Genomic DNA, 27,731 nt, shown 5'->3' with positions numbered 1-27,731 from the left:
ACTAATATTATAAATGCGAAAGTAACTCTGTCTGTCTGTCTGTCTGTCTGTCTGTCTGTCTGTTACGCTTTCCCGCTTAAACCACGCAACCGATTTTGATGAAATTTGGAACAGACAATCTTTAGACCCTGAGACAGAACATAGGCTACTTTTTATTTCGAAAAAAAGGGATGAAGGGGTCGAAAAAGAGGTTGAAAGTTTGTATGGGATTTCTTAATTTTAAAAGATAAAACCATGAAACTTTATATTTTAGCACTTGATAAGAAATCATTAAACATATATTTAAAGTCACATACAGGTCGAACGCGATTAATTAACATTATTTTTACCTTTAAAATAAACATGGTGGGAAATAAACATTAACTAAAAGCGGGTAGATTATATTTATTTGTCTACCCCGAACATTTATATAAATTAACATCGGGTAGTTTTGTGTTGTTTACATCTCCGGTGACATTTTGCTGGGACGTCAGTCTTCCGCGACCACGGCCAGTGCAACCTGGCTTAAACGTTGGGAAAAAAGGTAAAAATAATGTTAATTAATCGCGTTCGACCTGTATGTGACTTTAAATATGTGTACAAAGCGCGAGAACTTAAAGTGTTATTTCATTAAACATCTTGATCAGGGATAGGGATAGGGATAGGGATAGGGATAGCGATAGAGATAGCGATAGGGATAGGGATAGCGATAGGGATAGCGATAGGGATAGCGATAGGGATAGCGATAGCGATAGCGATACGGATACGGATAATATGGGTATCGTTAGAGGGATACGGATAATCGGTCAGCGGTCTCTTACAATCAATGTGCTCTAAGACGATCGTTGTTTGCTTGCTTGAAGATTACGTTTGCGATAAGTATAAGCAAAATGTAAAAAATTGTAAGAGATAATAGAAAAAAGTACTTTTTACCCACCGATCATAGTGTCGAAATACGGGCTATGTGGGATGTTTATAAAGGTTTCCCCAGCGTATATAGAATTACCTACGCTGTGGTCGATGTGTAATATTTCTACAATCATTGGAAGCAAAAGTATTAGGTGCGTATTGTGCCTATGTGCGATCGAAATAATCGCAGATAAATATACCTACAGAGAAACCTACGGTCCCTACGGATCCAAATGAAAATCTTAATGAATACTTTTATTACGCGGGCGAAGCCGCGGGTAAAAGCTAGTACCTATATAAAAGTCGTCATTTTGTATCCTAGACCGTTTGCGAGACACGCGTTAATTTTATTAAAGTGCTACTGCCATTTACTAATCTTAATACCCTAATATCTCAGTAAATATTAAAGGAAAAGAAAAAGTTTATAAAACAAAACATCCTTATTTAAACGTGTTCTATATGATTTATCAATATTAACATTATATTGGTAAAAAAAATCATCGTCGCCTTAGTAAATACTATGGGAAAATTTGCAACTTCGTACTGCTCTAACTCCTAAATAAGTAGGTTTTTCAAACAACTTCATTCTATAAAAGATGCTTATTTTAATGCAATCTTTCATGTTTTTAAATTACAAACATTCAAAAATAATAAATGAAAATGTTTAACAAAAATTTTCTAACTCCTAAAATCAGGCCCCTTTTGCTTATACCCAGCGCCGGCCCGTGCACTCGATCAGGGTAGAGCGAGTTCGAGTTTCGGCGCCCCTTGGTAAGGTTCCACTACACGTAGGAAAACAAATCGCGAGCGTAGCGAGCGCGAAATTTTTTTCATAGTAATGCCGTAATTTGAAGATTAACGCAATACAGAATTTATGGATTAAATTCATCATACAGATACAGAGTACGAAAGTACGTAGTCGCACCCTAGTATAGTTACGTGCAGTGGCTGAACGTGGATGTCATATGTAAATACATAAAATAACAAACAAAATAGAGCACTATAGTGGCTAAGTCAGGAAAGTAGATTCGGATTTTTTCCTAAGTAAGTAACTAAAAGAGAACATATAAATAGTAGGCGCGAGCGAAGCGAGCGCGATTTTTTTTACTCGATTTATTAAGACTCAACCCGCCAGCGGGGAATCCGCGAACTTTCAAGCTTTTATGTTCTGCAGAGCTGCGGTCTTTGACATATTTTGGGGTATTTTGACTTCACAGGGCGCCTATGTTCCCGACTTTTAGGCCTTATATTTCGCCATCACTATTATTTTTATAATACTAAGAGTTATTTAATATGGGAATTTGAGTTGAGAGTTAATATAATAAGAGATTAACTGCGGACTCGATCGTCACCGTCAAGATGCCCATTTCGTTATTTTGCCACTAAGTGATCTTAGTGCTTTGAAGTTCGCTCACCATCTGTGTCACCACCACTCACAAAATTGCGCCTCTCTGAAACGTTTTGCGCCTTTGGCTTTATGAGGAACTCCGCTTTGGACTATCGGGTAGACTCCTATTTTTGCATTTGGATAGCGACGTAACTTTGTCGTTCGCCGCACAACAATGTGGTTCGTCAAGGGCTAGAATCCTCCTGTTATGGCGCCCTAGAAACAGCGCCCTTATAAACGCCCTTATGTTGATAATGTGGTGCAACTTTCCACTTAATCTGAATTACAAATCTAGATTTTCAATAGTGGATCCATTCCCGACTCCTCTCGCCATTTTGTGATATGTGCGCGCCCACGCAACGTATAATTTTTTTGTATGGATTTATCCACATTCTCGATTTTGGCGCCCACTTACCATGTGGCGCCTAGAGCGGCCGCTCCACTCGCTCTACCCTTAATCCGGCCCTGCTTATACCCCAACCGTCCATACACAAACCACTTGCTCTCGCTTGCGGGCCTTGCGGAACGGGACAATGACGTCATCTTTTTCGTGCATGCAGCCCGTAGTAACGAGTTATTAGACGTTATCACGTCAAAAAAATCACTAGTACTAATAAATTACTACGTATTACGTAATACTCAGAAAAGCAGTACGTGCCGCGCGACTATACAGGCGGGCGTGTCGCGGCTCTCCTCTGCCACTTGTTACGCCGGCGAAACGGCTAGCGTGTGCCTGAAAATGGTCCATACACAATCACAAACCACCTTTCGTGCCGCGCTCTCGCTTGCTGGCCTTGGGGAACGGGACAATGACGTCATCTTTTTCGTGCATGCAGCCCGTAGTAACGAGTTATTAGACGTTATCACGTCAAAAAATCTTGGCTTGGGGCTTGGCCGGAGGGCTGGTCCACAAACTACTAATGGGCTGGTCCATGGTACAGCGGCCATAAAAAATATCATTCCGTTTGGTCTGGACTTAAAATCTTTGAAGGTTGAGTTGAAGGGGGAAAGTTTTTACAAATACAAAATATCTCTCAAAATAGTGAGGACAGGTGTTTGTAAAATGATCAATGAAACAATTTTACATTAGTTTATTTTGCAAATATATTATATATAGTATATGTCATCATAAGAATCTAACATACTCAAATATTGAGAAGACAACATACTAAATTTTTATTTTAAGTTTACATAACCATTGTAAGTACAAACCGCAATGTATTTTTGTACTAAATTCATCTTTAAATCAGTCGGAAAACGATTTTTATCAACAAAGAAGTTTCAAAGTGTTACGCATTGCATTTTTGATATGGATGGTCTACTTTTAGGTAAGTTCTTTGGTTTTTATTAAATGTTGGTCGGCAAAGGTTAGCTTTAGAGATGGGCCGAATATGGACTTTGCCGAATACGAATATTTAGAAAGCGGATGTTAAAACTATGAAATGATTGATAATGGTAACATATGTTACTAGAACTAAATATGTTCTTAAGATTTAGTGGATTTAACTAAAACTTAGTTAAAACAACTCTGAACTCTTCTCAGCTCTTAAACTACGGTTTTTTCAACTTTGTATTTATATTTTGACGCATAGGCAATTATCTCTTTTTAGTAGTTCCTTAGAAAGCTACTAAAATAGGAGCTTATTATCCAATGGAATATGTAAGATCTTCATTAGTTATGTACTTTGTTTATTCGGTAAATATTCGGCCGAATACGAACATTGAAAAACTTGCCGAATATGCCGAATACCGAATATTTGGCCCAGGATATCTAGTTAACTTCATGAAATCAGGCCATTAATGGTCAGATTCAGGCAGACCAAAATCTTGTTTGTGAGTTAAATCTTGTGTGGAATATTTTTTTCATTTATGCAGTATAAACAACATGACATTAAAACAGTTAGTAAGTGTAAACCTATTAATTACTTAGAGTAAGAAAAATTTGTCAAAGAATGCTACTATTATGCAGCATATAAACGGCTCTTTTCTGTTCCATGCATCCAAAACCTGACTATCAGTGCCCTGTTTATCAAAACTTACAAGCCTTGTATTACAAGCATTTTTCCTGTAAAATTATTCATTATTACAAGAAAGTGTTTATCAAAACTTCACTTGTAGACTACCAAGTTACAAGTGACGTTTTTAATTTTACAAGTATATTTTTACATATGTATTCGTGATTTTGTTTATCAAAATATTACTTGTAAGTTACGTGTAAAAAATGACGCAAAAACCTTAAGAGTGTCCGGAGACCCTCTATTCTGTATTACAAGTTCACAAGTTTAGTGTTGGTTGGTTGGTATTCTTTAGATTTTATTTCAAAATTTGGCTAAAGGATTCGAGTGGCCACGGAACCAGATTTATAATAGTCGAGTTCATTAATTAAATATAGTACATTATGTTAGAAGGGAGCAAAATTACATATTTATAGCGAGAGTGTAAATTTAATCCTGAGCATAGCGAGGGATTCAAGTGTTAACACAAGGTGGAAATTTTGTTAATATTTTATACTGACAACACACAGAACACCCCACTAGAAGCCAAATGCAAGCGATATTGTTCGAGACGCAAATCACCAATCCTTGCGGGGTGAGGCGGGCGCGCACGGTGCTGCCATTGGTCGTTTCAAATAATGGCGCGCCTTTATGATTAGCAGTAGGGATGGGAATGGGACATGTCTATTATAGACAATGGTACCGGTACCAGTACTGTGGTGAATTTGTTTTGCAACAAATTATAATATTATAATTAAATTATAATAAGGCCTAGTTACCCTTCGGGTTGGAAGGTCAGATGGCAGTCGCTTTCATAAAACTAGTGCCTACGCCAAATCTTGGTAGTAGTTTCCAAAGCGGACCCCAGGCTCCCATGAGCCGTGGCGAATGACGATGCCGGGATAACGCAAGGAGGATGATAATTGTGATAACATCTCAATAAAAATCATTCTAGTAACTAATAACTAAACTGTGCATTTTTACTTACGTTTACTAAATAACCAACTAAATATTCTAAACTAATCAATGAACTAAATACCACTACAGACTCTACAGATTCTAGATAATTATTCACTATTACAAATCTGCTTTCTTTTATATTTCATAAAATGGTAGCACATGGTACGAACGGCAGTACGAAGTTCCCGCAACAGACATAAACTAACATGGCCCCATGCCTAGTCGTTTACGTGAAAGGGATAGCATATCACATTGTTAACTCGGTAAAGAGGGATGGACGCGCCTCGGCGCCGCTCAGCACAACCATATTGACCAGTATAAATGAACTCCGCGGACAATAAACAATATTCAACAAAATAATTAATTTGACTTAACTGTGGAATGTTGTTCCATCTTTTTTACATGTAGAAGTGTTAGAAGACTTGCCACACCACTTTATGCTGTAAGAGACCATTGTTTGCAACCAAAATTGATTATTTAAGATTTTTTCCCGAGCGGACACGGACACTGTTAGCGAGTCGTATACTTGGGCGCTACTGATCGGTGTCGCACGCGTTCAAACTTTTATAAACCTGATTTGTCGTATGCTTGGTGACCGCGAGTCGCCCTGTAAGGGCCATCTTGTTGTATTGATCTGTGTGACAACATGAAGTCCTTGAAGGAAAAGTGCAACTTTGCTCCCTCCTCACAGAGAAAAAGTAGCCTTTCCCTTGAGTGATGTGAAAATATCATATTAAAATTCCGTTTCTAACGAATAGCATTTGTCGAATTATATCAATTAGCTCATACGTAGGGCTGCCATCCGTCCGGGTTTCTCCGGATTTGTCCTAGTTTGGAGGCCGTCCGGAGCCGTCCGGGCGGGGTTTCAAGAAGTGTCCGGGGAAAACCCGGACGCTTTTCATGTAAGGAAGCACCTCATTGAATTAAAGCATTTATCAGCGAATTTAAGTTGACTCACTAATTAATATCTGTTTACATAATAAAAAACCGGCCAAGTGCGACAGACTCGCCCACCGAGGGTGACGTATTCGTACAAACTTTCAATAGTTAAAAAAATCCCATCTCATATAACTCTAATTACTTGCTTGACTAGAAGTATAGGTACTAATGAGCATTATTGTGTATAGTATAGCTCCATCTCTCGGTGAATTCTATAACTAAATTGGGCGACTTGTAGGTATAGTATGATGATTTTTCAGGGATAATCCATACAAATATTTTGAATGGGAAAGTATCTCTTACTAACCCCCCCACTTCCCTAAAAAGGGGGTTGACAGTTTGTATGGAGCATACCGCAATTTTCGAATTTAACGCGAGGTAAGTCGTGGGCAAAAGCTAGTTCTTTATAATGTTAACCTATTTCGACAGTTTTCACTTTATTTGAAATATACTGTTTTAGGTAGAATCTCGTACAATTTTGAAATACGATATGGATGTATACCTCTAATATGCAAGGGAGGTAAGATTGAAAGTTGAAATTAAAAAAAAAAACAATTTAAAAAAAGTTTCCTGTATTATTTAGCCATAGTTTCGTAAAAAAACTCACAATTTTTCGTTGGTAAACTTCGGACATAAGGGGGGGGGGGGGGGGGGGAAAACGGTATATTTTTACTAAAATTCTTTTTAAAAAATTATAAGAAACTAGCTTTTGCCCGCGGCTTCGCTCTCGCTAAATTCAAAAATCGCGGAATTCTCCATACAACCTCTCAAATCGATATCATAAGTAGTTCTTGAGATATTTAGTAATGTGACAGACGGACAGAGTCGCATCATAATGGTTCCTTTTGTACCTTTGTGGTACGGAACCCGGAATTTTAATTTTTTGTAAGAAAAATTGTTTTGTTTATTGCAAATTACACATTGTGTGAAATTAAAAAAATAAATGGATGAAAATTAAAGGTCCTGTCCTGTTTTTAGGGTTTTTAAAAATATTTTCGGACTCGTCCGGGGAAAAAATGCGATTTACGCCAAATGTCCGGGTTTTTTGAATCTTTGTCCGGGTTTGGCGAAATTCGAAATGGCAGCCCTACTCATACGTGACTATGTCAAAAATTTAAATGGCCATATGCCGGAAAATTTCGTACGATACACGTGCGAAAAGGGAATTAGTATTTTTTTTGATATGTCAGGCACAGACGTGTATTTAACTAGACCACAACCATTTAGAAACAAAAAAAGTGACATGGCGGGGAAAGAACATGGCGGCGGTACATTAATTTGATTTTAGAATTTACAAGTAAAAATTTTCAAGTGTATAATTTTACAAATCTTGTAATTTTTTTGATAAACACAATTTACACACACTTGTAAAAATTTGCTTGTAATGTGTAACTTGTAGACTTGTAAGTTGTAAACAGGGCACAGGTATTACATATAACAGGCAGGCATTACAGACTTATGTGTAGTAGTACTAGTTTTGAAGTAATTTGTACATGATTAAAATGATTAACAACTTATGATTAATTATTTACATTAAAACTATTTGTGATCTGTGATCTTATTATGATTTATTTTCTAGATACAGAACTTGTCTACAAGAAAATGGTTACTCAGCTGTGTGCATCATATGGGCATGAATACACTGATGAACTTATGATGAAGGTTTTGGGAGGAACTGAGCAGCGTTTGTCCGAGATTTTGTGCAAAGAATTAAATCTTCCAGTAACTGCAAAACAATTTAGAAATCAATTGCTGGAACTAGGTGATACAATGCTTGCTGGCACTCCTCTGTTAGATGGTATGTTGATTGTACTTTGTAGTGTCTATTTGTTTGATAAATCACTACTTCTTCTTCATAAAAAAGTTACTGAATTGATTAGTTAATAAGTGTTTTGTCCCTTTCTCTCAAATTTAATAAGTTGATATGACAGATAATGACAAACAATATATAGCTAATTCAGCTAGCTGGTTTATAAAGCATTTATGAATAATGCCATAAGTGTGCAACTGTACCAGAGTATTGGGCATTATATATTTTGTGGCCTGGCATGAATGTCTTGTTAGGTTGGATGTCAATGAATATGTTAAGGAGACCCATTCAACACAGACACACTTTGCCAACAGAAAGATTAGACTTTAAAGTTACTTATCAACTTTTTATACTGTTTTAGGGGCAGAAAAATTAATAAGGCACTTGCATAATAGTAAAGTTCCCTTTGCATTAGCAACTTCCTCTAGTGAAAGATCTGTGGTTACCAAGGTAGCTGCACATAAAGAGTTGTTCAAATTATTTAACCACATGGTTATGGGAAGTAGTGACCCTGAAGTAAAATTTGGAAAACCAAATCCAGACATCTTTCTAGTCGCTGCTGCCCGATTTCCTGATAAACCACACCCCTCTAAGGTAATCACTTTTATCATATATTACATTATGTATAATGTATAACCCAATTTTTATATAATAGGAACCACTGAAATCAAGAAATAAATAAAAGTTTTTTTAAATAAAAAAAATCGCATAAGAAAAACACGGAGAAACTAAAAAGCATATTTTTTCTTTTATATATTATAATATGATGATACGATTACCTACCCAATCCTTTGAAATCAGATTTCTTATCGGATTGCATAGAGGAATAAGTAAAGGAAGAGTTGTAACTCCATACGTCAGTAAATGCGGGTTATTTGTATAGGCATAGTTAAGTGACATCTAGCGACAAACACGCGTCAACTAGCGTAAATTATCAGTACTGCTACTTGTCAATAGATGCCGTGACGAACGAAAAGTCTCATGCTCGCCAATTTTTAGCTAATATTACAATATTATTAATCAGTATTCTGTTTTCAATTCCTTCTGCTTGTAATATAAGTTGTAAACTGCTCTAATATTAAATTTTTGACAGACGAGGCACAGTTGCCACCTAGTAGTGGTACTGATAATTCACGCTATTTGACGCGTGATTGTCGCTAGATGTCACTTAACTATGCCTATACAAATAACAAATAACTCGCATTTACTGATTTAGGCACTGGTCCCACCGCGAGCTAGTAAACTATGAGATATCGGCTATAAAAACGAACAAAAGATAATCACTCCCGTGTAAATAAAAGAGACACGGCGATGTTTATAGTTACTCGCCCAGCGGTGAGCTATTAATATCGCCGTGTCTCTTTTATTTACACGGGAGTGCTTATCTTTTGTTCGTTTTTATAGCCAATAGCTGATAGCTTGCTAGCTCGCGGTGGGACCAGTGCCGTATGGAGTTACAACTCTTCCCTTACTTATTCCTCTAAGTCGAATGGCAACAGGTAATCTAAACATCCAAATTAGGCCAGCCCGCGTAAAGTTGGTGGGGAACACAGGCAAATAGCAAGGCGAGGAACACGGCTGGTAGCGACTACAAAAATAATTGATTAGTTTATAACTTGGACGTTTAGATTATTGCAATCCGACAAATCTGATTTCAAAGGTTTGGGTAGGAAATCGTATCATCGTATTATCCATATCCATATTACTAATATTGTAAATGGGAAAGTGTGTGTGTCTGTTTGTTTGTCCGCCTTTCTCGGCAAAACGGAGCGACGAATTGACGTGATTTTTTAAGTGAAGATCTTTGAAGGGATGAAGAGTGATATACCTAGGCTACTTTTGTCTCTTTCTAACGCGAGCGAAGCCGCGGGCAAAAGTTAGTAATATATAAATGTAAATTTATTTATTGCTTTTTGGCTTTTCTGTATTTTCTTATGCGCTTGTTTTAAGGAGTTTTTTTTTTAGTTTTAAAAACGTTTATTTATCTTATAATAATTTGTTTTGTTCAGTTCTACCGCATCTAAGAATTTGATTATATCTGTTGAATTGTCCGGAAACCATATTCGGGCACTATCTGTAAAAATACATTCTAATCACCCAATTTATATTACTATAAGTTAGAATTTGTAATGCGTGAAGGTCCGTACTACCGCGACGCGTGCGCGTCAGTTGACATCTTTGCTCGACTTGCTAGGATATGATAATTGCATAAGAATATTCATGGAGTATTTGTTTCTACAAATAGTTACTGCCACACGATAACTCTTCATCATTTCAGTGCTTGGTGTTCGAGGACTCTCCGCACGGTGTCACAGCAGGAGTTGCAGCAGGCATGCAAGTGGTTATGGTGCCCGATCCGCATTTAGATAGAAAACTGACTGAACATGCCACCATAGTTCTTCCTACTTTGTCTAAATTTCAACCGGAGCTGTTTGGATTACCAGCCATGAGGTAGATAAGAAAATGCCAGCATCAGTGTCAGCTTTGTTACATTAGTTCACTCATAGGTACAGTATAAATATAGAGTGCATGTGATTACGAGCAGATTCGCTTAACTTAACCAAGACTTAACTAAAGAAAATCTGAAGAAACAAAACAAGATTCTGCCGAATCGGGATATTATATTATTAAAAATTGATCAGTATAAACTTCTTTATATTTATACTGTTTATTAGTATTGAATAAAATGTTGGTGGTAACTAAGTACAGTAAGTACCTACTGGAACTTCACCAGCACTAGTGCCTAGTGGGAACAAACAAATCAAATTACAAAGGTTTCATAATGAGTATAATGACAACAAATAGTGTTCTAGTCCACAAGTGTCAGCCCATGTCACTGACACTCGGGTCACACTGAGGGGGCTACCGCATACATCAAACGGCAGTAGATTCAGAGAGTAGGAATTTCTAAATAATGGAGCTTTCTTAGATAATAGTAATTCGTAGAACAGATTTTAGGTTACTTTCCGTTCAGTTGTCTCAAGGTTCGAGTATCTCAAAGGATTTCTATTTTATGTTTATTGCTATCGAGTGACAGAAAAAAATGTAACAAGTGCTAAAAATCGGCGTATTTTATTTAATCAGATTATTTTCTATGGTACTAAAAAATGGTTTATACATTCACGAGCATTAGGGTGCCTTTCCACTAGAGACATGCTACGCTACGTTGCTTGGCAGATGCGTCTGATATCCACCAATCAGCGTAGTCGAAACCGTTAATCCCACTAGCGCCATGCTTTGTGGAACAATTAACATGATTGTTGGGATGATGTCAAACACTAACATATCGCATTTCTGGTGGAAAGGCACCCTTAGCACCCGTGCGCGAGCCCGAGAGAACACGAATTAAACTACGATGTTTGCAGTAGGCCCTCTGTTGACATTGCAAAAGACAGCAGTGTTTGATGCAAGCCCTCAGGTCTGACACTTTTACTTGGCATATTATCCCCGATATAGAAGAGTTCGTCTAGTAATACAGAAATATTTTGTTTATTCTAATAACCTTTACACATCTAGGTATATCACGACCCAGTAGGTAATATGTTGATTGTACAATAAAGTTGCATGTGACTTATATTGTAAAAAAAAAAGAACTAAAAAAATGTTAACCACATTCTCCTCTCAGAAAGCAGTTCTGCATGCATATTAGGCTTTAAGATTTGTTTTTAGTTTAGTAGCAGAACTTAGTTAGTTTCCTTGGGCCGCCTTACATCAGTCATGTATTATAATACCCATCAATAAAAGATAAATCGTCATTTTCTTCCTTTTAGTATCAATGATATTTCTTGTATTTAGATTTAGTTATTGTACAATACTGCCATAAAAAAAACTAGATTAGTTATTCTCATTATCTTGGCCTTATCCCAGTGACTTGGGGTCGGCGCAGCATGTCTTTCTCTTCCATATATCTCTGTCACTCGTCATCTCATCATTAACTTGTTTTAGTTCCATATCATGTCTCACACAGTCCATCCACCTCTTCTTCGGTTTTAACCTCCCGTTACTTCCACCACCTTCCACATTCATTCGTAATATCTTTCTCGTCACATGCCTTTCATCCCTCCGCATTACATGTCCATACCATGCTAGTCGATTCGCTCTTACTTTTTCAACTATCGGTGCTACTTTCAGGCTTCCTTTGATATACTCATTCTTTATCTTATCCATTCTTGTGACGCCACACATCCATCTTAACATTCTCATCTCTGCTACATGCAATCTCTTTTCATCCGTCACCTTTAGGGCCCAACACTCTTGATCCATACATGACGACAGGTCTGATGACAGATTTATAATTTTGCCCTTCAGTCGAAGAGGCATCCGGGCGTTACAAGTGGTTCCCGTGACCTGTCGCCATTTCATTTCATTTCACTGTACGAGCGAACCAAGGTACTTAAAGTCGGAGCAGACCGGCAATAAAATACCATCGAGTTCTATGGCAGCAAAACTAGAGACCGCCGAAATTACAAAACATATGTTCTGTTTTTGATCTACTGATCTTCAGGCCAACATTCTTTAGCTTTTGCCGCCACTTCTCGAGTCTGCTCTGTACCTCGAGCCCGTCTTCACCAACAAGCACAATGTTATCGGCGAAAAGCATACACCAGGGTACCTCCTCCTGTATGTCCGACGACAAAGCGTCGATAATAAGCAGGAAGAGGTAAGGACTTAGAGCCGATCCCTGGTGCAAGCCCACCGCGACACTGAACCTGTCGGTGTTTGCAGCATGATTATCGGACAGAATGAGATTAGTATTAAACATTAATGATTTTTGAACTAAGACAATATTTTTGTACAAAAAGGAGAACCTCAAAAAATGGTCTGACTAGACGAAAGCATATGCATCGGGGCTAGTAAGTATAAGACTTATTCTTACTTACGTGCTTACGTACGTAAATACGTAGATTTCATTTTACATTGCGGGGCATAGAGAATGAGTTGTAACTCCATACATCAGTAAATGCGGGTTATTTGTATAGGCATAGTTAAGTGACATCTAGCGATAATCACGCGTCAAATAGCGTGAATTATCAATACCACTACTCGATACTAGGTGGCAACTGTGTCTCGTCTGCCAAAAACTTTATATTAGAACAGTTTACAACTTATATTACAAGCAGAAGGAATTGAAAACAGAATACTGATTAATACTATTGTAATATTAGCTAAAAATTGTCGAGCATTAGACTTTTCGTTCGTCACGGCATCTATTGACAAGTAGCAGTACTGATAATTTACGCTAGTTGACGCGTGATTGTAGCTGTATGTCACTTAGGTATGCCTATACACTATACAAATAACCCGCATTTACTGATACGTATGGAGTTACAACTCTTCCCTTACTATGTTTCGGGGTCATTAAATATTTAGTACATAAATGTATATAACTATTGGTATTTCAATAGGTAGATGAAAATCCGTAGATAACTTAAGCAAGAAATAAAATAATTTAATAAAAACGGTTTTTAATTCATCAATGTATGCATTTTTCTAAACCTTTCTATTTATTACATTTGTTTTGTTGTTATTTTGTTACTTGACTAGCTTTTGGATGGCAGCCAAAACATCCCCAGCTGATAAATTTGTGAGAACTGTACTGCGCTCCACTCCTTTATCTGAAATATAACAACAATATTATGTAATAGTCATTACCTAAAATTCCAATATTGATAACTTATAACCGAGTATGTATCTACTACCTATACTCCAAAATCGAAATAGTACATTACGATACAAGTGCGTAAAAAAGGAAGTTCGAAACGAGTGGCGATAAATTAAAACACGACCGAAGGGAGTGTTTTAAATCGACACGAGTTACGAATTTCCTTTTCGTGTATCGTACGACGTTTTTCAGTACAGATGAGCCTCTGAAGTTTCGACCTGGCATATAATGAACCACTTCTCGCACTAGTGCGTTAAAAAAACACCATCTGTACTTTTTCAGTACAGATGGTGTTTTTTTTACCTACGATACACATGCGAAAAGGAAATTCGAAACTCGTGTCGAACTTCCTTTTTTACGCACTTGTATCGTAATGTACTACTACTATATCAACCATTTCTGAGGTTATTGGACAGAAAAAATATAGAGCCTACTTTTTCCTGCGAAAATGGTGTATTTTTTAAAGCAGTCTATTTCTAAGTTACCTATAATAACGACGACGGGCGAAATAAAAAAATGTTACAATATTCCAATAATTTGGTTTCTCCTGTTACACCGTCTAATGGTGTACGTATCTTCATATGCTACTGAATTAATTGATGTATTTAGACTATTTAGAGACTAACAATAAATCTCTAGTTATCAATCTAAAACTACTTGTAATGTAAAAATACACTCGGGTGCATAAATCGGACCACCTCAGCAGTTTTGACGTTTTTTCAATTTGCGTAAAAACTATAAGCGTGATCGAAATAATTTAAATACCACGTGTTAGATAATTTATAATTTTCTGCCCTATCAAATGACATCAATATTCAAGGGTGGGGGTTGGGTATTGAGTAAAATGCGGGCGGGGTATTCAACCCCCCTCCAAATGTCTCATTGGGACTGTACTAGTTGTACTGACAAGCGCTTACTATTAGGCATAAAACCAGTTTTTGGCAATGTTTATTTATCATGCGTTCAGGTTCAGGCCCAATCCGTCCGACGACACGGAGCATGAAGCTGCTGTTGTGCAGCACCTGGCGGACTACTTCGCCACGTCCATAGCTCCCGACTAAGACCCTATCGTCCTTTCCCCGGGCCAAGTCCAGAGGATGATACGAAGCACCCCGCTGAAGAAGGCACCTGGCCCCGACCGCATACCGAACGAGGCGCTGCGCCACCTTCCCCCGCGAGCCATCGCGTCGTTGGCGCGGCTCTTTAACGGAGCCTTGCGGACCGGCCACTTCCCAAGGCCGTGGAAACAGGGTCGCGTCATCATGATCTCCAAGCCCGGGTGAAGAACATCCTTCGTCCCTAGAGCTATCGGTTCATCACACTGCTGCCCACTATCGCGAAAGTCTTCTAGAAGCTGCTTCTGCCTCACCTGACGCCCCACATTCAGCCACGCGACGAACAGTTCGGCTTCCGTCCAGAACACTCGACGACGCTCCAGCTTGCCCGTGTGCTGCACCACGCTGCAGCCGCCTTCAACAAGAGGGAGCACACGGTTGAAGTCCTTCTGGACATGGAGAAGGCGTTGGATCGCGTATGGCACCCCGGCCTCCTTTACAAGCTGTCCACGTCTACTACTCTTCGTCGAATAGTCAAGACTGTGGCCACCTTTCTGGAGGACCGCCGCTTCCACGTGGCGATGGCGGTAGAAGACGCCGTGTCAACTGACCGGCCGATCCTCGCCGGCGTGCCCCAAGGGAGCTGTCTCTCGCCTGTGTGCTACGGGCGATACACAGCCGCCTACGCCGCCTCATCCGCCTTTCACACGCAGCGCACAAGGCCCAGTGCGCGCTAGAAGTCCTCCCGCCATGGCTGAAACAGTGGAGGCTGTCAGTCAACGCCCGTCCCCGTGAGGCCGTAGAGTGGTCCCCTACGGTTAAATACCTAAGGGTGACCATTGACCGCCGCCTCACGATGGCTCCTTACGTGATTGCGCAGACGCGTGCCGCTCGCACTCTCTTCGGCCTGGTTCTGCAGTCCCGGCTATCTCCGCGAAAAGTTGGGCGTGTACAAGACTTATGTCCGGTCACGCCTAACATATACAGCTCCCGCGTGGTGTGCGCTGGTGGGAGAGTGGAACAGGAAGCGCCTCGATTCCCAGCAGTCCTTACGCGCCATCGTTGGAGCCCCCCGCTACGTGCGGAACGGAATGATCGATTCATCGTAACATCCTCGCTACGAAACCGTCGACTGAATGCTATTCGGCTTCAGCAGAACCTACGAGACACCCGACATGTGATTGTTAGCAGAGGGACCGTCAGAAGACGACTTGTAGAGAAGGGAGGGACAGCTCACAAACATGCCAATGGCCCAAAGGTCACCCCAGACCACCGAACTGCACGACTTGCTTTGCAACCACAGCTTTCCCGTTAGGCATACGTTTTACTCCATGTACGCATTTTTAGGACAGCAACGTTCGAAGCCCTGAAAAACTGAAAGTGTTGGGCGGAAACTTTTGAAAAGCACATGAATGAAAGGAAAACCTTAGCTTTCATTTGGTATATAACACATAGCGGTCTTGCTTACAGTTATTACAGAAATTGTTGAAAATGCTGGGGTGGTCCGATTTATTTGCACCCGACCCGAGTGTAACAATCACTCTATCAAACTTTGAACGTTGCAGTTAACTTTCGTGTATTTTGAATACTTAATTATTAAGGTTTTAGTGCTAAGAACCCAAACAACAAGTAGGTAGTTATAAGTTTGGTCCTAACTAATATTAGAGCGTAATTAATTAAAATATATGTATATGCGGGGCAAATCTCAACTAGGGGCGCATTGTAACATTTGTAACTGATCCATTTTTTCCATTATTACATTACTGAGTTCTACATGTATCCACTGAACACGCCTACCATATATAACCGGTGGACACTATTTAATAATACAAACATTGTAAAACATAGAAAAAATGGACCAGTTATATTTGGCCTCCCAGTCGAGATTTTCCCCGCTGTACCTTATATAACCCTCTTAAGTAAATAGGCGGTAATAGATATTCCTATATTTTCTATCAGGTATACTTAACTAATGTTTAAAAGTAAATATGTAACTACAATGAAACAATCTAGCTTGCCTTTAAAAAAAGTTAACTGAATAGTACTGCTATTATTATCACATATAGTTAGTAACATTTGGAGAGTTACGCAGCCAGTTTTCGAAATATCTCCATAACTTGAGAAGCAGATAAATTGCTTAATGGAGTGACCGTTTCACATGCTTTTGCTGTAAGGTAAAAAATATGATTACAATGCGGCTTCTTCATAATACCTATACTAGTTAATAAAGTGATTACGGTTCGTTACAACCAATTTTTTTATTTATTTATTTAATTACAAGAACGGCATACCAATTACACTTGTACATAAATGAACTCCGATAAAACATATAACACATATAAACAAAAAAACATCAAACATAACGTAACATAAGTAGCATGTATTATGTACAGTTAACACACATACTTCACGCTGTCTCAGAATAAGTAAGGCATTTGGATGTCTGTTTAGACCAGCTGTCGTTGAAGATATCCACATGTGGATTGGATCGCAAGAGCCCGTTCAGCGAGATGAGCATGTCATCAGGCAAGCATCATCATCACCAGGTCCACTTTGTAAAAATGCTCGTTTTCGAGAGAAACTGCTCAAGTTGCTCAAGAAAACAGCGAAATCACTATACACGTGCCTTTCAAATTTGAGGAGTTCCCTCAATTCTTCATGGATCCCATCATCAGAACAGCTCCAGATTAATATGGTACCTTGGAGGTAGCTCCTTTCAAACAAAAAAAGAATTATTGAAATCGGACCACGGGTCTAATCAGGCAACATACATAAAATGATCCCGAATATACACCGTGTTTCACTTAACACTAAAAACCTGAAAACAGTTTGTTCAGAATTGAGAGTAGAATCGATTGAGCTATATCTTGATGGGGGTAATATTTTTATTTAAATTAGTATTATTAGTTATTTTTTACGTGCCTATTCTATTGTACTCGTAAGGCAACATTGTGTATATCGCATTGCTAGAGGTTGTTTACCTTTTTCAGTATTTAGGGGTATTAATACTGGCTGGTTACTTGGACGATTATTTTTTCCGCTACGAGTTTGACGTTGTTTGTCAGTTTAATCTTAATGTTTATCATAAGCCGTAACAAATTGAACTCGTACCTAATTACAACCTTGTAATTTTGAATATTGGGTTTAAATTTGCTTACTGCGATTACCTGTCCAATTTGAAGTTTACTGTGACAAAGCTTTAAAGTGTTTTACAGTGACATCTTAGCTGTCTATTAGTAAACCTTATGTCGTTGCAGTAAGGTACACAAATAAATAGTTTTATGGTTTGTGGTGGAAGTTAGCAGGGAGGTAATTTTTTGCCTATTTTCTAAAATAACTTGAAAATTACCTTACTAAACATTATTAAAAATATATTTGAAATACTTATAAAAACCTATTTCATTTGATATGTAACACAATATAGTTCTAGAAACTTTGATTATTAATTTTCACTTTCACCCCCCAAAAGTCGCCCCTAAAGTTTTTTTTCAATTAAATTACATTTCCGTCTTTGGGTCAGAAGTTTATATATGCGTGCCAAATTTCAAGTTAATCGGTTCAGTAGTTTCGGAGAAAATTGGCTGTGACAGACGGACAGACAGACGCATGAGTGATCCTATAAGGGTTACGTTTTTCCTTTTTGAGGTATGGAACCCTAAAAAGACGAGGTATAGTATTCATTTAGTTAATTAATGCTAACTATTTATGAAAACCTGTCCTGACTATTTATGAAATACTGAAATAGTGAAGTTTTGGTTTTAAGTCAATTTGACTTTTAGAAATTTTGGGAATACGGTCATTTGAGAAGTAGGTTTAAGTCATTTCAACTATTTCAAGTTTTAGACATTATGAGACTAATTTGTTTTGGCATTGCGATGTTTTAGGAATATGGTGGACTTGATGATGATGATTGTTTTGGTGATAATGTTGATGATTTCTTAAACAATACATGTTGATTGTTGACTGATTACTCCAAGACCCGTAGTCTGATTACAGTGATTACAATAATTCTTTTTTGTTTAAAAAAAGCTAGGTACCTCCAAGGTGGTCCCATATTAATCTGGAGCTGTTCTGATGATGGGATCCATGAAGAGTTGAGAGAGCTCCTCAATTTTTAACCCTTAAATGCATGACCTTGACAAAGATTTATTCAAATTTGAATTCTGACATGCTGTCAATAGAGTCAAAAATGCATGATTATATGCATCATACATCACTATGCATTTAAGGGTTTAAATGCACATGTATGGTGATTTCGGTGTTTTCTTAAGTAACTTGAGTAGTTTCTCTCGAAAACTAGCACTTTGACTTACTTGTGAAAGAGATTTTGAACTCTTTATACTACATCACTGGTAGGTTGACAATCAATTAAAATTTAATTTAACTTCTTAAGAAATAAAACTATGGAAACGGATTAAATCGTGTATAATGAATTTAAAATACATCCCGACGTTTCGAACTCTTTACAGCGTTCGTGGTCAACGGGTGACTGAGGAAAAATTAAAATGTGCAAAAGCTACCCACTTACAAGAAATATTAACGAACCATGACCACAAATAATCTAGATTTCTAAGGCAGGTTCACACACTATTAATAAAGCTAGTTATACAATATTCAAAAAATTTTTTTACCATTACTCTGTTAAAAAATAATTAACCAATTAATCTACACAAAATTGACAAAGAAACAAACTGCTAATGTCCAACACCATACAACACAAATGCCTCACAGCCTTCGTCGTGCTTGTTCCATTATCAGATGTACTACTGGATCCCAAGCCGGTGGTAAAGTAAAGCCATCCTCTCTATTAAAGTTTGGATATTTCTTGATCTCAATGGCCTCTCGCAACATTCTGGGTATATATCGCTTCTCCTTAGCGAGAACCAGAGGCTTGTCAAACTTTATAGCATGATTGACTTTATCCATGACATGTTCAGAGACTGCAGACCTTTGCCGACGGTGCTTGACATCCGCTATGTGTTCCTTCACCCGTGTGGAAATGCTTCGTTTCGTCTGTCCCACATATGACAGGCCGCACTCACAGTCTAGCCTGTACACTCCCGCGCTTTGTAGAGGAGTTTGAGGCCTCAGGAATTGGGACATCTTCTTCATAGTGTGTGAACCTGCCTTAGAAATCTAGATTATTTGTGGTCATGGTTCGTTAATATTTCTTGTAAGTGGGTAGCTTTTGCACATTTTAATTTTTCCTCAGTCACCCGTTGACCACGAACGCTGTAAAGAGTTCGAAACGTCGGGATGTATTTTAAATTCATTATACGCGATTTAATCCGTTTCCATAGTTTTATTTCATGAGTAACTATCGCGGTAACCGAAGACAATATTAACTTCTTAAATTAGGTATGATAAAAAAATACTTAATTCTGTGTAAGTCCCACATAAATCTGATCGCCACCATCAATTACTGAATAAAAAAAATTGGTTCCTGCTTACCAATTAATTTGCACCATATATAACAGAGATAAATACAATCTAGATGTTAAATTGCCATGTGTTGGCGCTGGCGTCCCTTCCGCATCTTACAACTTGTGTCCCTTCTGTGTATTTTACCCCTAATGATAATTATTAATCTTTGTCATATCTTCCATTCTTAACAAACAAATTACATGGAATAATGCTAGTTTATTTATTGACATTTAAGATGATTTCCCGTGTTAGACGCATTTTATGCTAGGTCCATTCAGGATCATCTCAAGCAGATTCTACTGTAAATAGTAATGATTTAGATACTAAACAGTTGGGTTGGGTACCATTTAATAATTGTTCATAGCCCTTTTAAATACACTGTGTTTTTTTTTTGTTTTCCGTTAAATTTGACACATAGCTAGGTTCATTATCAGGAAACCACTTTTAGTTAAATTCGCCAAAAAAAATTCTCATCATTTTCATACTTAATAAATGAATTTATTAGTGTGAGAGACCCTTAAGAATAACATTCAAGTTAGTGTCAAGTGATTGATGGCACATGTCAGAACAAATAACATTAGGAAGTGATAAAGACTGTCATACACATGTTCAGTAATTATCTTTATTTTTTTAATAACTCAATAACCGTAAGAGTTAAAATGCTAGTTTCTTAGAGAAATTTATTGTGAGTGTGTTTAGTAAAACGTCCCAATTTGTCGGTTACCATTAAGGCGAGATTGGCTTGTATCTTTATATGAATAACCTGACAAAGCAGCTTTATAGCAATCGACAAAGTGGGATGTTTTCCCATGCAAACTCACAATTGTATTTGATCTAAAGAACAGAACCTTCCTTAAAGTTAACGGAATTCAATAAAAACAGGGTGTAGTACCTTTTCAGTCCTTGACTATCACTACTAAAACTTGCCAAGTGAAATTTTTACCTTTGTTTAAAGTTGTACACCCATGGTGAAGATTAAGTGATCTTTATTATGGTTCTATTATTGAATGAATATTAACACCAGTAATCACAATATAGATGCCAGTAAAATTGAGGGTTGCAAGCCAAGCAGAATACAATGTCAATTTAACTATCTGATGTTACTGCAAAAACGAATTGCTGGTTAATTGCTCAGAACAATAAAAAAATTGGATTTTGCAAATAGCATGCCAACCTTCAACACTGTTTCTAAATAAGGCTTAATCAAACATATAAGTTGAAGGTAACTGTTATTATACCTATGTAACCTAAATCAGAAAACAAACTAGTATTCATAATAAAGGCTTTTTACTTACCGTATCGGGCCCATATCTTGGGTTCAACTCCGCTGCACTCACGAATCAAAATCGGAAAACCAGGATTTTCTTTCTTGATAGATACATAGTTTTGCTGAATGAAATCCCTGAAAAGTATGAGCGATTATCAATATTTGCCAGGCGGATGTTTCATAGTTTATGTAATCAAGCATACCTCACGCCTGCAGATTGCTTATTGGTTTGACACAGGTGAATTCGGAGTTCTCTTAGTGCGCCGCCTAGACGTACCGACATTTTAAAGTTTTTAATTTTACAATATATTGAGAGGTTTACAGTAGATGATCGATATTAGGCAATCTTTTCGTCGGTCACCAATCTTCAAAATCGAGTGAATCTTGTGCGACATGCGACTGTCAGTCGAAAGTCATTATATAGAAACGGATGACAGGGGCTGTCATTTTACTGAACATAGACAAATAAAAATAAATCTGTTGACACAGAATACATCCCGGACTCTACATTGCTCTACATACCATGAAACCAATGGCTTAAGATTGTTTTTTTATCATAGCAACACTTACTGTTCTCATACAAATGTGACTTTTTTGGCGGGAAGTCGAATTGAGCGGGTGATTTAATCTTCTCCGATTTTCAAAATTAATTTTCTCTGTATATATTTGTTTAGTTTAGGTGTAAATATAGATAATTTTGTACATATAGCATATTGTAAATAAAAATGGGTGACGAGAGCTCCGGGGGCGAGGCCCCCGGTGAGAAAAAACCTGATAGGGAGCGAAAGAAAAAAAGAAAGTTTGCGGCTACCACGGCTACTACGCCTGAAACGAAATATAAGTTATATGTGAAACCAAATTACAAGCGTCAATTCCCGGACAATCAAACTACCGAGTGTGTTGTGTATGTAGAATCACAAGACAACGACAAAATAGGCAATAGGAATCCCATTGCTCTAACCAAATTGTTTACGGACAATGTAAAAGGCATAATTGGAGTACACAGAGTAAATGCCCACAAAGTGGGCATCACTTTTAAAAAACCCACACCAGCAAATACCTTCCTGAAAATGGACAGTTTTTTAGGAAAGCACAAATTAAAAGCTTTTGTCCCGGCGATGCTCACGGAGGCAATTGGCGTGATCCGATATGTACCTAAGGAGATGAGCAACGAGGAAATCTACAAAAACATCTCCTGTGACACGGAGGTCATCTCAGTCAAGAGATTCATGAGAAAAGTTGACGGCAAATTAGTACCCCTGGGAACGATTGCCGTTACTTTCGCTGCTACAACTTTACCGCAGTACGCATACATGCAGATGTATAGATACCCAATATCCATGTATATACCACCGCTGCTGCAATGTTACAAATGTCTGAAATTCAACCATTCAGCAAGAGTCTGCAGAGGGGAACAAATGTGTTCATCTTGTTCCGGCCAACACTCGTATAAAGAATGTGAAGTCGATGAGATCACGTGTATAAATTGTAAAGGAAATCACCTGGCGATCTCCAGAGATTGTCCGATTAAACAAAAGAAAATGGAAGAAAAGAAAGCAAAATATGAGAACCTCAACCGGAGTTTTGCCACTGTGGTGAGTACCGCACCATCAGCCCCAGTAGTAAACAATACAAAAGTATTTCCTAATATGACCAAACCCAATAAGACAGTAGGCGCAAGCCAAATTTCACCAAATTACGAACAAATACTGAATGACGACATTATCATGAATGCTTTTATTAAGTCCTTGGTCATGCTGGGAAATGACGGATCTGATACTCCAATTAATAATAAAAGAATACGAGAAGTCTTAAAATCTAATTTATTACATTAAATCATGGACACCTTTTTACATCTAGCACAGTTTAATATTCAAAGCTTATTACATAAGAGAGCCCTCTTAAATACATTTCTAACAGAACAACAGATTGATATTTGTTTATTAAACGAAACATGGCTTAAAAATACATCCACAATTCCTAACTTTGCTCCATACAACTTTGTTCATAAAAATTCTAAAAATACTAAGAATGGAGTTGGTATACTTATTAAGCAAAACTTACAATACAGTATCATAAACACAACTTTTTATGAATGCATTCAAAACATCTGTGTAGCTATAGAAACATCTATGGGTAAGCTTTCCATTCTTTGTATATATTGTCCACCAAATGGTAGTAGGTTTGATGTCAATAAGATGAAAAAGATATTACTTGAAACCCCAAAGCCATGTATCATTATGGGCGACTTTAATGCTCATCACATATTATTTGGCTGTCAATCAAATAACAGTAGAGGCAATAGTTTATACAAAATAATAGATGAATTTGATTTTTGTATTTTGAACGATGGCAGTCCAACAACAGTGCAATATCCAAATAGGAATTCATCTGCAATTGATATAACTCTTGTCAGTCCCAACATAGCTCCACTCTGTGAATGGCGAGTTCATGATGACCCAATGGGCAGTTACCACTATCCAACTCTGGTAGATATAAACGTGAAGCCTGCCATATATGAAGCGCAACCTGTAAATGAAAAATATATTTATAACAGAGCAGACTGGTCCAAATATTATAATTTATCAGAGACATGCTTTTCTCATTTAGATATTGATAATACAGAACCTCTTAATTTGTATAATAATTTTGTAAACATTCTGTATGATATTCGTTCAGAAACAGTTCCAAAAGTAGAGTCTAAACAATCCATGAAAGTCATGAGGAAACCTGTTCCCTGGTGGAACCAAACATGTCTAGAGGCTGTTAATAAGTCTAAAGAAGCCTTAAATCAGTATAGAACATCACCTAGCATTACTAACTTTATAAATTACAAAAAAGTTGATGCACAGAAAAAAAGAATATTAAAGGAGGAACGTGTAAAATCTTGGCATGAACTTTGCAGTACTTTTAATAGGATGACACCGGTTTCTAGGATATGGGGATATATGAAAAAGTTTAAAAGAATTGGCTCTTCCCATAATAGATATTTAAATGATGAATGGGTGCCAGGTTTTTTAGATAAATTATCAGATTCATCTCCATTAAACAAAAGTCATATACATAATATCATTAATCAGTCTCGTGAAACTCCCAGTAACACCTACCTATGCAGACCTTTCACACTTAATGAGTTGTTTATATCACTTAAGAGTCGAAAAGACACATCACCAGGTTTGGACAATATACCATATATATTAGTTAAAAAGTTGCATCCTAAAGCTATAGAAATATTATTGCATATTTATAATAAATTATGGGATAGCTTAGTCATTCCAGATTCATGGAAAACACAATGTGTAATTCCCATCTTAAAGCCAAATAAACCAGTAGATAATCCTTCATCATACAGACCAATTTCATTGTCATCTTGCCTAGGAAAACTTTTTGAAAATATGCTAAAATTACGTTTAGATTACTATGCAGAAACCCAAGGAAAGCTACCAGATGTTCAGTTTGGATTCCGAAAAGGCAAGAGTTGCTCTGAAAGCTTTGTTTCATTTATTAGTGATCTTAAAAAAGCTAAACTTAGTCACACAAATGTTATATGTGTTTTTCTGGATGTAAAAGGTGCCTTTGATAATGTTAATATTGAAAGTTTAATTTATGTACTACATCAATTAGATCTACCTGCTAAAATTTTAAATTGGATATATGGTTTTTTACACGATAGGACTATATATGTAAAATTCAACAATAAACTGTCTGGTCCCAGAACAGCTAACAAAGGAACAATGCAAGGTGCTACCTTGTCACCGTTACTGTACAACCTATACACATCTCAGATCCTTAATTTTGTTAATACATCTCAAGTTAAAATATTGCAATTTGCTGATGATTTGCTTTTATACAGTGAAAACCAAAATCTAAAAATGGCTGTTGATAATATGAACACTGCTTTAACTCAGTTACAAAGATATTATAGTGACATTTTGAAATTAGAAGTTAGTCCAGAAAAAGTAAAGTATTAGTAATTAGTAGAGACCCATTTGCACAGTCCAATGTAAATATTAGTTATAACAATAATTCAATTCCTGTTACTGGTCATCACAAATTTTTTGGGTGTAATTGTAGATAATAAATTAAAATTTGATAAACACATAGATTACATTAGTCAAAATGCTATGAAAAGCATAAATGTTATTAGAAGTTTAGCTGGAACATTCTGGGGTTCTGACCCAAAAACACTTAACATGTTGTACAAAAGCATAGTCAGAAGTCATTTTGACTATAGTTCCCTAGCATATTATGAATGCAAGTAGCACATTATTAAGAAAATTGGATGTAATACAAAATATTGGTTTAAGAGTTATAAGTGGAGCCATGCGCACCACTCCCATTAATTCAATGGAAATTGAAAATTGTATACCTCCCTTGTCCTTGCGACGATTACAGCTGGCTGAGAGATTTTGTCTGAAGGAGTTGTCTTGCGAGAACCATGTTGTCTTGGATAAAATAGTATACCCAGTAGAATTTGCTCAGCCAACTAATATCTCGGCAAATACTCTTATAACAGGATCATTACCTGAAATATCCACAATAATGATGAACACAAAAAAATTGGCAAAAAATATGTATACCAATAGCCAGTGGCCAATTTATCACTACTCATATAATACTATGCTAAATTATTTAAATATTAAGACTCATTTAGACTTTGTAAAAAACAAATTTGATTTCTTAGAACTTTTAAATGAAAAACACGACTTCTATACCATATATACTGATGGTTCGAAAACAGAAAATGTTAAAGCTGCTTATTATGACCCATTTATGAAAATAACAAAGTGCATTAGATTAAACAGTAACTGTAGTATTTTCACTGCTGAAGCTTGGGCAATACTAGAAGCTTTAACATATGTACATACTAATGTAAATAATGTAAATATTCTTATTGTAAGTGATTCTCAGAGTGTTTTAACTGCCTTATGTAGTAGTTCTTTAGGTTATAAGCAAAATTATATTATATACCTCATTAAGGATTTGTTAAGAAAAATGGAGAAAAATGTAGAATTTGTATGGGTGCCCTCCCACAGTGGCATAACTGGAAACGAGGTTGTGGATCAGGCGACTCGTCAGGACCACGACCTGGACCTCACAGAATCATTTGAAGTGCCTTTTACAGACTATTATAACTACTTTAGATGTATTTCCAAAAGACTATGGACGGAATATTGGCACTTTAATACCGAAGTACAAAAAAAGGTAGATGGTATGCAGAAATACAAAAAAACTTACCAACAAGACCGTGGTACTACGGTTTTAAATACAGCAACAGAAAGTTCATAACCTGCATAAATAGGCTACATTTTGGTCATTGTTTGGTCCCAGCGCATCTCAAGAGGAAGAACATTATCACTGATGATAAGTGCACTTATTGCTACAAAGAAAATGCAGATATAAAACATGTGATTTTTGAGTGCGAGTCGTTTTCGTTACAGAGGTTATTGCTTGTCAGTGTGATTAGTGACATTGCAGAAGAAAATTCGTTAAGTGTTCCCCGCCGCGTTCAGGATTTATTATCTAATCCAGTTTATTTTAACCCTGTGTTCAAATTCATTTTAAATACTTTAGAAACTGTTTAATTTTCATGTATTTCATAGTCATAGTTATATTCGATTTGTAATTGTTAAGTTTGTTAACTCTAAGAATGCGACTGAAGGACTTGAATCCATGGTCAAGAAATAAATTAAAAAAAAAAAAAAAAAATCATCCAAATGTGACTCATTGGCTCCCCAAATCTTAAAAATTAATAAAAAAAAAAAATAATCATCAGATCAAATTTGAACTGTCAGATTGCTCAATTTTTTTAAGATTATGAATTTTTAAGACTGTCTGTGGGGAGCCAATGCCACATGCAAAACTGTTTACCATGAAGAATAGAGGTATGATCTAATCTCCATACTGTTTAGGGCCCCCACAGACGGGCGACGCAACTTTTTTGTCTCCGTCGCTCGGTCTATGGGCTAGTATGAAGGTGCACACACGTTGCGAAGCAACTCTTTTGTCGCAGGGTTCGGCGACAGGCCTGCGACGCAACTGTCTCCTTCCCTATTGGTTTCAATGCAAGTGCGCACACGGCGACAAAACAGTCGCTGGTCGGTTGTCATTTTGACCGTTATCACTGGCCTGGCTTGGGCGAACGTATGTTATTAGACTCCGCGCACACGGGCGACAAAGTTGCTCGGCGACTTTCGTATTTGTATGAAAAGTTTTGCGAAAAGTCTTAAAAATTCATAATCTTAAAAAAAATTGTATGCAAATTGACACTGACAGATCTGTCAGTGTCTTGTCAGTGTCAGTTTGAACTGTCAGATTGCATTCAAGTTTTTTTTAAGATTATGA

At 37.2% G+C, this 27,731-nt stretch overlaps 3 protein-coding genes across 4 annotated transcripts; 2 read left to right on the top strand and 1 right to left on the bottom strand.

Moving 5' to 3' along the window:
* Positions 1 to 3,281: 3,281 nt before the first annotated feature.
* LOC125241787 (probable pseudouridine-5'-phosphatase) lies at positions 3,282 to 11,973 on the top strand. 2 transcript variants are annotated; one of them, XM_048150414.1, is made up of 5 exons: positions 3,299 to 3,380; positions 3,413 to 3,603; positions 7,748 to 7,966; positions 8,340 to 8,572; positions 10,257 to 11,973. In XM_048150414.1, exons 2-5 carry the CDS (start codon positions 3,492 to 3,494, stop codon positions 10,431 to 10,433), a joined length of 741 nt encoding a protein of 246 aa, XP_048006371.1. In that variant the 5' UTR covers positions 3,299 to 3,380; positions 3,413 to 3,491; the 3' UTR covers positions 10,434 to 11,973. The 2 variants fall into 2 exon arrangements, with proteins under 2 accessions (XP_048006370.1, XP_048006371.1); XM_048150413.1 differs by having other exon boundaries at positions 3,282 to 3,603.
* Positions 11,974 to 13,426: 1,453 nt separating this feature from the next.
* On the bottom strand, positions 13,427 to 21,805 carry LOC125241663 (NADH dehydrogenase [ubiquinone] 1 alpha subcomplex subunit 2). Its single transcript, XM_048150240.1, has 3 exons — positions 21,590 to 21,805; positions 21,415 to 21,521; positions 13,427 to 13,593 (listed from the first exon to the last, which is right to left on the bottom strand). The coding sequence occupies exons 1-3, from the start codon at positions 21,667 to 21,669 to the stop codon at positions 13,511 to 13,513; spliced, it is 270 nt and encodes an 89-aa protein (XP_048006197.1). The 5' UTR covers positions 21,670 to 21,805; the 3' UTR covers positions 13,427 to 13,510.
* A 306-nt stretch (positions 21,806 to 22,111) lies between these two features.
* Positions 22,112 to 24,083, top strand: LOC125240433. The gene is made up of 2 exons (XM_048148323.1): positions 22,112 to 22,981; positions 24,066 to 24,083. Exons 1-2 carry the CDS (start codon positions 22,112 to 22,114, stop codon positions 24,081 to 24,083), a joined length of 888 nt encoding a protein of 295 aa, XP_048004280.1.
* Positions 24,084 to 27,731: the final 3,648 nt, after the last annotated feature.

Source organism: Leguminivora glycinivorella, chromosome Z (assembly GCF_023078275.1).
Source record: "Leguminivora glycinivorella isolate SPB_JAAS2020 chromosome Z, LegGlyc_1.1, whole genome shotgun sequence".
Classification (NCBI taxonomy): domain Eukaryota; kingdom Metazoa; phylum Arthropoda; class Insecta; order Lepidoptera; family Tortricidae; genus Leguminivora; species Leguminivora glycinivorella.
Note: the sequence above shows the minus strand (reverse complement) of the source record. Positions and strands in the feature narration are given on the sequence as shown.

Bases quoted from the DNA above. Each gene is read 5' to 3' on its own strand.
- LOC125241787 (XM_048150413.1), top strand. From the start codon at position 3,492: ATGTATTTTTGTACTAAATTCATCTTTAAATCAGTCGGAAAACGATTT. The intron at 7,967-8,339 runs GTATGTTGATTG...ATACTGTTTTAG, and splicing joins TGGCACTCCTCTGTTAGATG to GGGCAGAAAAATTAATAAGG. The intron at 8,573-10,256 runs GTAATCACTTTT...TCATCATTTCAG, and splicing joins ATAAACCACACCCCTCTAAG to TGCTTGGTGTTCGAGGACTC.
- LOC125241663 (XM_048150240.1), bottom strand. From the start codon at position 21,669: ATGTCGGTACGTCTAGGCGGCGCACTAAGAGAACTCCGAATTCACCTG. The intron at 21,522-21,589 runs GTATGCTTGATT...CATACTTTTCAG, and splicing joins AAGCAATCTGCAGGCGTGAG to GGATTTCATTCAGCAAAACT. The intron at 13,594-21,414 runs GTAAGTAAAAAG...GTTATATTTCAG, and splicing joins CAAGATATGGGCCCGATACG to ATAAAGGAGTGGAGCGCAGT.
- LOC125240433 (XM_048148323.1), top strand. From the start codon at position 22,112: ATGGGTGACGAGAGCTCCGGGGGCGAGGCCCCCGGTGAGAAAAAACCT.